Source organism: Electrophorus electricus, chromosome 18, assembly GCF_013358815.1.
Source record: "Electrophorus electricus isolate fEleEle1 chromosome 18, fEleEle1.pri, whole genome shotgun sequence".
Taxonomy (NCBI): domain Eukaryota; kingdom Metazoa; phylum Chordata; class Actinopteri; order Gymnotiformes; family Gymnotidae; genus Electrophorus; species Electrophorus electricus.
This window is the reverse complement of record NC_049552.1, coordinates 13,003,912-13,013,911: the sequence shown is the minus strand read 5'-3', so window position 1 is coordinate 13,013,911 and position 10,000 is coordinate 13,003,912. Positions and strand designations below refer to the sequence as shown.

General features: G+C 50.9%; 1 protein-coding gene across 1 annotated transcript in view; it reads right to left on the bottom strand.

Moving 5' to 3' along the window:
- The window catches only part of spsb4a (splA/ryanodine receptor domain and SOCS box containing 4a), a 29,423-nt gene that overhangs the window by 13,727 nt on the left and 5,696 nt on the right, over positions 1 to 10,000 (bottom strand). Inside the window, 2 exon segments of the mRNA XM_027031530.2 lie at positions 7,911 to 7,953; positions 7,955 to 8,781. Of these exon segments, the coding sequence (XP_026887331.1) occupies positions 7,911 to 7,953; positions 7,955 to 8,617 (706 nt within the window). The 5' untranslated portion in view covers positions 8,618 to 8,781.

Below are 10,000 nucleotides of genomic sequence, written 5' to 3'. Positions count from 1 at the left end.
CACATTGCTTTATCAGCTCTTGGTCAATGGTAGCCATGTAAGCACTCTTAAGTCAAACTATCCCTTTAACAAAGGAACAAACACCGCAAGGCTGCAGCACATGGTTGGCCGTGAGGAGGGCTACTCAAAAGGATGAGCCACTGTGTATATACATGGAATCATGTTAACATTGATAATTCCCCACCAGATGTGTTTCAGAGGCCGCAGGCTTCCAGAGGGCTCATGGTGAGAGGTAGCTCCTAACGCTGTCCTTCCAACAAGCCCCGTGCAACTGCGCGGGCCACCGGGACTGCTCTGGGAGCATCCTCGGGCTGGGCAGCCTCCACCGCGGGTTATAGGGGGTGGGGAAAATTCGGAACGCCGCGGAAGAGGTTCAGAACCAGACCGCAGCAGGTCGGAGGCTCGACAGGAGATGGGCGCTGAGGTTTGAGCTGAACCAACAGGGGGTCCTATGCAGAAGAAGTGTAGAGAGAGAGAGGGAGAGAGGGAGAGAGAGAGAGAGAGAGAGAGAGAGAGAGAGAGAGAGAGAGAGAGAGAGAGAGAGAGAGAGAGCTGGAGGGGGAATAGCAGGCAGAGAGAGAATCAATAGATCAGAGAGCCCGGCGAACGCCTGCTGGTAAAGTGACCTGAACAAACAGGACAGGAGTGGGTGGAGCTTCCTGCCCACCAGGTTGAGCCGAGGTCACGGCAGCCTGACTGTGACCTGCAATGCCCTGGTTACTGCACACAAACTAAACCCGGCGCATCGAGCTTTCCTGAGCTTCCCTGAGACCTGCTACCCCTGAAATAAATGAGCTTTATGTCAATGCTATTCAAGGTGTGAACTGATCCCACATCAGACCTTGAAGGTGACCGATACGTTCAGTGAGGTGATGTGCAGTGAAAATGGCTGAACACTAACTTGTGAATTATAAAGTTTGCGTGTATGTGTTTAAGTGTCTCAAGCAGCATTAGGACTGTTTTCCTGCAGTTTTGATAAGCATTTACCTAGAAATGTAATGTGCCATTTCTCCACAGGCTTGTGGGGAAGAACTGTCAGTGCATCAGAACCTCAGTGGTCTGGCTATTCACTCGCTGGGCCCCGAGCTCACCAGAGCAGCACACGAAAAGACCAACACTGATTCACGGGAGTCTCTGACCCTAACAAACGCAGCAGATGACAGTCAGCATCTGTGTGTGTGTGTGTGTGTGTTAGTGTGCGTGTGTGTGCATAGGTGTGTGAGCCTGTGTGTGTGTGTGTGTGTGCGTGTGTGCGTGCGTGTGTGCGTGCGTGCGTGTGTGTGTGTGTGTGTGTGTATGTGTCTACCATGCATTCTAAATCTGCTAATTTGTCCTTCTGGTCATGACCGTAACCAGACAGGTCATGTTACGGATATGGCTTATCTCAATCCCTCGAGACAAGGATTCTAACGCTTGCGTAAGAGCCGACCTGCTGAGAGCACGCACTCGTTACTGAATGTACATTGCAATATAACTCTAGGGTCAAAGGTCAGGTCAGGACAGATGAAAACTCCTCGACATCCACTATATAGTCACACCAGAAGACTAGTGCTGAGCTAACGATGCCTAAGGTGCTCATCACACACACACACACACACACACACACACACACACACACACAGAGGTCTTTTGAACAGAGAGGTAGTTTTAACTACAGCTACAGGCAGTAAACAAGTTTTTAAAAAGAGCTCAGGGTTTAATCCAACATGGTAGGGCCCAGGCAATCTTAGCAAACATGCTGTCCTTCCCCAGCCAACCGGTCTTTGCGTGCGAGTGATGTCTGTTTCAGCAGAAACTTCTTCGGGCAATTAGATGTGCAAATACCGCGGTGCGAACAGGGACGGGGGCGGAGCACGCTCAGAGAAGGCGAAGCAGAGAGCAAAATAGGAAGGAAAGAAACAAAATGAAAGAACGAAGCGCTGTGGAAGCCACGCCACGCGAGGGGCAGGGGCACTCCCCCAGTGCTGTTACCGTGGACACCCAGACTACCGCAGAGCCTTCTCGTACCCGCCTGGTAATCCAGCAATCCCCGTTGCCATTACCATTGAGCACTGCAGATACGTTCTTAGGAAAGCCCATTAAAGGACAGCGTTAGGTTGATTAAAGGTACTGCTGAGGTGCTACAACTTTCTTGAAGTGTAAATGTTGCTCTCATGACTTTCATGGTTCTAAGCAGAATGGAACGAAGGTGTTGTCTGACGCTCATTAATGATCGTGTAAACCCAGAGCCCACTGCCAGGATTCCCACTGGGAGACTGCAGCAGGACACAGCGCCAGAGCCCACTGGGTTATCTCCGAACTGGGTCTGGAGGGACCAGCTGAGGAGTTGACTGAGTTAATGACTCCGAAACGCACAGGCACGCGCGCTTATACACGTGCATGCACGCACGAGCGCTTGCGCACGTGAAGGCCAATGCTGGCTTAGTACGTTCTATGTTTGAAGTCTGCTTCGTTTTCACATGCGAGTCGAGGGGTCCAGGCACTCGGCAACAACCATCGTGAACCATCATTCCAATCCAGTCGGTTGTATCTGACCAGTCTCCGTCTGTAATATCTGAATGGTTTCTGTCTATGGTGTCGGTGTCGCTGTGTGTGTGTATGTGTGTGTGGTATGTGGTTCACAGCAAGGACATGTACGGCAGCTGTGTTTGCCAGAGTGGCGCTGTAGTAGCACAGACCCATCTGCCTGATCTAATGATAGGCTCTCAATTAACGCTCAGCCAAGCGGCCCCTGCCCCTCCTGCGCGGCCTCCACGACCCCCCACGACCCTCTGTGCCCCTGAATCTCTCCATCTGTCCCTTCAGCTGGGACGTCAGCCCTTCGTTACCGGCTGGTGTGCTCACACACCCCGGTGGAGAAACAGCTGGAGGAACGGGCCAAGTGGGAAAAGACAGGACACCTCTCATCTCCCGCATGTCGGGCTGGGTTAACACACGCAACCGGAGCCAGATGCTACAGATGGAGAGTGCGCCTGCATGCACGCGCACACACACACACACACACACACACACACACACTCCGACCACTATGTAACTGCTTACACGGTACAATAAACAGACAGTAAGGGTGAGAGACTAGTCAGAATCTCTCACACACAAATACAGGCACACGCACATACACACATACACACAAACATACACACACATGTAAACACATACACAGCCAAACAGACAAAAAAAGCAGAAAAACCCAATCATATCCTTGCACGTTACAGAAACTCTTGAGGCAAATGCGCATACACACACACACACACACACACACAAGGTTGGACACACTGTAGTCCCCAGCCACTGCCCATGTAACGACGACCCTGTTTCGTTGTTTATTCTCCACCTGTCTTTTTCTTTCTCTCTCCATTTGTCCTTATGAAGGACAGCAATTATCTCTGTGACTCTCATCCTACTCTCCCTGCCTATCTGTCACTGTCTCGTCTCATCTCTGTCTCCCTCACATGCCTGCTGTCATCTCAATCATCAAATTTGCGCGCTCTCTCTCTCTCTCCCTCCCTCCCTCTCTCTCTCTCTCTCTCTCTCTCTCCCTCCCTCTCTCTCTCTCCCTCTCTCATGCCTGGCTGGCCAGTTAAAGTTATTATAATAGATAGGTGTTCCTTGCTGAATCTTCTGTCCTTGTTGAGGACTCAAAGTTGGACTAATTTGCACACTTAATCCCAAATGAGACACGACACAGGGACCAGGACGGGAGCATGCAGCCCGCGAGTGAACGACAGACAGAGGGAGAGAGAGAGAGAGAGAGAGAGAGAGAGAGAGAGAGAGAGAGAGAGAGAGAGAGAGAGAGGAGTGAGTAAGAAGGAGAGAAAGTGAAACAGATGAAGGGAGAGAGGAAAGGAGAAAGAAGAAAGAGAAAGGCAGGGAATGAGGAAGAGAAAACACACACATACACACATACACTCACTCACACACATACACTCACTCACACACACACACTCACACACACACACATACACACACTCACTCACACACACACACACACACTCACACACACACACACACACACACACACACACACACACTTTTCCCCACATCTCCCGATTACATGTACTTCCATGTTGTCCAGATGGTCCCGCAGTGCTGGTGTTTGTCCGCTTGCCAGTGCTAAAGTGGCACGCGCACTGGACAGGCAGTGCATGCTCCACGGACCCGTTAGAGCCCCGTGCTACAGCGGAACCGCTTACAGCTCGTCGGCCCGGCCTGTGGGCACCCCGGCCTGTGGGCACCCCGGCCTGTGGGCTCCCCGGCCCTGCACAGCATAGCAGTGCACTGACAAAGCTTCTTAACAGGCTCCCATGCCAGTTAGCACTGAGGCTCGTGTGTGTGTGTGTGTGTGTGTGTGTGTGTGTGTGTGTGTGTGTGTGTGTGTGTGTGTGTGTGTGTAATTGTGCAGAGTTACAAAAAACTGCATTTTTCTTTGTTGGTTTTCCTTTGTGGTCGGATGACTCGTTACAGTGGTAATAAATGGAGTTAAGACTATGCAGACATACGCGCGCGCACTCTCACGGGCTCTGATGATACACACATCGTCTCACCCACACACCACCTGTGCTCTTCCAGCTACCCATAATCACGGCTTTAGGAACTAACACGTGCGTCTTTGCATTCCAGCAAAATTCCTTTTACATAATCAATCAATATCTCTCTCTCTCTCTCTCTCTCTCTCTTCTCTGTCAGTCTGTGCTAGTTTGGCATTCACGCATGCACTGTCTAGACTCTCGTTTCTTTTACCTTCTGCGCAAACCACCTTGTCCATCAAAGACGCGGAACACAGGCCGAACCACACTCGCTCGCTTCCAGAACGGTGTAGTCAGCTTACAGAAATCGACGCCATGCGACTCCAACGCCCGAGGCACGGCGTGGCCCCGATATTGCTTTGGCCTGAACATTAATGGATATTGGTTTTCAGACCTCACAGTGCCACAGGATATTACAATTCTATATGGTATGCTCGTGCGTGCTTTGACGGCCTCACCACACGCTCCCCACCTAGTAATTGAGCTTTCAAAAACGACAGCAATCAGAAAGTTACAGCCTAGCTATTCCTTGGCGGGTGACAGAAAGCACACAGCGCGTGCAGCACATGTCTTTGCTAATAAGTACAAGGGAGATTAAAGAAAGGCATTTTATAAAAATATATTATTTCTGAGTGTTATTTAAAAGCAGAGTACTTCTGGCAATGTGGACACAAACAGCGTCCTTGTTCACACCTCTATGGTAGTCCTTGTCCAGGCTTTGAACTGTGAAAGAATATATGTATGCATATTTGCAAGTTCTGTGTTTGACAGCACATTTAGTGGCTGGTTTCTTGTACTTGATTCTAAAATGTGTGTATGTGTGTATACGTACAGAACAACAGGAAATACTCACTGATCTAGAGATGGTGTGAGCTACTCTCTCTCTCTCTCTCTCTCTCTCTCTTTCATACACCACATAGCTATCACTCTCAATGAAAAATAAATAATATGTATTTTGCGCACACACACACACACACACAAGGAAAGGAAAGCGAGGAGTTCTTTTGCGCTTTCACTCCCTCCTTTAAGAACAGAGTGAGCAGTGTGAACGGCGCGTTAACCACTTTCACACCGTCTCTGCCACATGAAACGGGGCCTCTCAGCGGAAGCTTTGAAGGGCAATCACGCCGTTTTAGGGGCCAACCCCCGTCTCGCCTGGCCGCCGCGATTCCCCATCAAAAGCCCAACGAAACCACTTTCAACTTCAAATAGCGAGCTTCGAAAATAACCAGCTGTCATGCCTGTTCCCGGCCTCCCGCTACGCTTGCGGGAAAAGATGGTGGAGGATTCCAAGGAAAACCGTGTCTGCGGGAATTTGGGACCAAACACACCCCGGGTCGCTCAGCATAATGGCCCTTTTTCGTTGGAAAATTCATGCCAAACATCTGTTGATGTGCTCAGATACAGAGAGGAAGTTGTTTTATTTATTGTGCAGTATAATTTTCTAAATATAAAACGAAGCTCTGCTTGCACAGTTGATGAAAGACATCTGTCCAGAAAGCCCTGTTCTCTGGAGACCTTGTACACTATGCTGCACTATGATATATCATTATCTGATCTTGTATATATGGTGTACATATCGTAAATGCATGACCAACAGAACCTGGTTCACACATCATTCTGAAATGGGCTATTTTTGTACCAGTCATGATGCATGCTATTCAGAGTAACTGTGACACACATCACCAACCACATTAACAACCACATTAACACTACCAGCTACAGTAACAACGACGCATGTTACCAGCCACAGTGACAACGACGCATGTTACTAGGCACAGTAACAACGACGCATGTTACCAGCCAGTGACAACGACGCATGTTACCAGCCACAGTGACGACGATGCATGTTACCAGCCACAGTGACAACGACGCATGTTACCAGCCACAGTAACAACGACGCATCTTACCAGGCACAGTGACAACGACGCATATTACCAGTCACAGTAACAACGATGCATGTTACCAGCCACAGTGACAACGACGCATGTTACCAGCCACAGTAACAACGACGCATGTTACCAGGCACAGTGACAACGACGCATATTACCAGTCACAGTAACAACGACACATGTTACCAGCCACAGTGACAACGACGCATGTTACCAGCCACAGTGACAACAACGCTTGTTACCAGCCACAGTGACAACGACGCATGTTACCAGCCACAATAACGACACATGTTACCAGCCACAGTGACAACAACGCATGTTACCAGCCACAGTGACAATGACGCATGTCACCAACCACAGTAACAATGTGTTACCAGCCACAGTAACAATAAGGTGTCACCAACCACAGTAACAATGATTATCAAAAACAGTAACAATGATGTGTTACCAGCCACAGTAACAACACATGTTGCCAACCACAGTAACAAAGATGCATGTCACCAACCACAGTAACAATGATGCATGTCACCAGCCACAGTAACAATGACGCATGTAACAACCAACCACAGTAACAACAAGTTACAAGAAGAGTCGGCACACTACGAACAGAGGGATTCAGACTCCTCCCTCTGACCCAGTCCACTGCGCCATTAACTGCAGGACTCGGTGTTGATTACAGAGCAGCGCTGGGGCTCCCTATGCACATGCCACAGAGACAGCTGTCAAAGCATGTTTGCTAAGGACTGACTCGTCATGGCTGGAGCCAGCTGATGTCCAAGACGAGGGGACCTCCAGGAAGAGGGGGGGGTGGGGCATGACTCACTGTCAGGGGGTGTGTGTGTGACTCACTGTTCATCAAAGCTGACATCATCCCTGACGTAACGGCGTACATTCCAAAAACAGGGCCGTTAGTAAGACCATGTAAGACCATGTAAGTTCCGCCACGATAGGCAAGTAACACTGCACTGCTGGGAAAAACTTTCCCAGTTTTCCCTTCACAGGTGCAGGTGCCCGCAGGCGTGTAGGGGATTCAGTGCATGCTGCCGTGTCATTAATAAACAATGACAGGAGCCTTGAATGACTGCATGAGAGAGAGAGGGAGAGAGAGAGAGAGGGGGAGAGAGAGAGAGGGAGAGAGAGAGAAAGAGAGAGAGAGCGAGCAAGCAAACAGGAGAGGAAGAGGAGCGTTATTCGCCCGCAGGGCTGTGTACACAGGGGAAGTTTGGCTCAGCTGCAACCTGCGCTTCCTTCAAACCGGAGAAGAGCCCCTTAGGCTTAGACTTGCCCCTTAGGCCAAGTCTGACAAGATGAGACAGCGAATTAATACGTGTTTATTGTGGAGCAATGCAATAAAATGACACACCCTGACCAAATGACACACCCAGACTGCGGTGGAGTTAGGAAGCGCAGCCAGCATTTGTTTGTTTTCGTCGGGTACTAGGACCCTGGGGTGAAGAGTCGCCCTGAGAAAGAGAGGCCGAGAACTACTTACGGTCCAGGCCGTTGACGTAGCGCATGGTGATCTCGCAGTGCCCCCCACACAGCGCTGACGACAGGGTAGAGTTTCTTTCCCTTCAGCCCCCTGAACGCCACGCCCAGGTACTGTCCGTCCACCATGTAGCTCAGCGTGCCCTCATCCATGTCCAGCACAACCACCAGGATGTCGGGCAGCACGAACGCCTCGTCGGGCTCCAGGAAGCCGGGGTAGGTGGGCGCCGAGGCGGCCGGCCGGTTCTTACTGTTGTGGTAGAGCCTGTTGCGACCCAGATCCCACCCCCACGACTCTGCGTCGCTGCCCACCAGGGAGGTGTAGCCAACCGAGTGCAGGGGCGCCTCGGCGGTGGCCACGCCCACCACGGCGTGCGTGCCCCTCTGGCGGGAGGGCCAATGCACGCGCCAGACGTGCAGGCCGCGTGTGTAGCCCACGCGCCCGCGCACGGCATCCGTGCTCTGCGCCACCGGGTGACGGTGAAAGGTCAGCTGGTCGTCCTCCTTGACGAAGATGTTGAGCGAGCGGTCGTCCGGGTTCCAGGCGTGCCGCAGCTGGAGGTCGTGGGTCGCTGGCGGCATGTCCAGCAGCAGGTCCAGCCGGGCCGGCTTGGAGAAGTCCGGCCCGCGGAGCTGGCGCTGGAGGGGGCAGTAGGAGGGTTCCCCACGCACGTCCACCGACTTGATGCTCCCAGAGATCTTCTGACCCATGGTTCCTCAGGGAGGGACGGCAGGGGAGGATGGGCGGGGTTAGAGGGGAGGGGGCGGAGCTATGTCGGGGGAGGGGTCAGGTGTCCGGCGCCTGCCGTTACCTCATGAAAACGCCGGGGATGTCGGATGGAGAGGCCGAGAGTGGGGCAGACACAGCCTCAGACCTGAGAGGAAACACACACACGTGCGCGCACACACACACACACACACACACACACACACACCACGGCAGTAGGTTACAGGAGTAATGAAGTACTGAGGGAGTGAGTGAAAGGCTAATGAAGAGAGAAGAAATACCTGAGAGGAAAGCAGAGCTAAATAAAAGAGACAGAAAAAGTGTGTGTGTGTGTGTGTGTGCGTGTGTGTGTGTGTGTGTGTGCGCGTCTGTGTGTGAGTGTGTGTGTGTGTGTGTGCGTGTGTGAGTATGTTTGCGTGTGTGTGTTTGTGTGAGTGTGTGCGTGTGTGTGTTTGTGTGAGTGTGTGTGTATGAGTGTGTGTGAGTGTGTGTGTGTGTGTGTGTGTGTGTGTGTGTGTGATTGTATGTGTGTGTGTGTGTGTGTATGTGAGTGTGAGTGTGAGTGTGTGTATGGGTGTGTGTGTGTGTGTGTGTGTGTGAGTGTGTGTGTGTGTGTGTGTGTGTGTGTGAGTGTGTGTAAGTGTGTGTGAGTAAGTGTGTGTGTGTGTGTGAGTGTGAGTGTGTGTGTGAGTAAGTGTGTGTGTGTGTGTGTGTGAGTGTGTGGGTGTGTGTGTGTGTATGTGTGTGTGAGTGTGAGTGTGTGTGGGTGTGTGTGTGTATGATGAAGGCAGGGAGTGAGGGAGAAAAAAGAACAGAGAAAAGAAATCATTAATAGCAAAACTATAAAGTGAAAAGGAAACATTGTTTTTGACTATTCACAGTCTCTGTACACAATTATATAATTACACACACACACACACACACACACACACACACACACACACACACACACACACACACACAGTCCTGACTCCAAGGTCAATATCACCATGCAAGCATTCAAGGATGCATGTTTAAATACAAAGACTCCAGCTGGATTACACACTCTGCCAGTTATGCGTCCTTCATGTGAAACACACCCACATTTTAGCTAAACGAGCCCCACGATCTGTGCGCACAAACCCAGCGCTGCGTCACTGCCCAGAGAGAGCAGCATTCAACATGTGGACATGTAATCAGAGCCCTTTCAGAACAGTCCTGGAATGCAAAAAATAAAAACCCTGGACAATAACAACAACAAAAACAACAACAACAAAATGGGTGATTATTCCTGCCTGACGCCCTAACCCCCGCTCTCTCGAGCGTCCATCCCCTTCGGAACGCAGAGTAGAGTGAGAGGAAGGTCACGGTTTGCATAAAAGATAAAG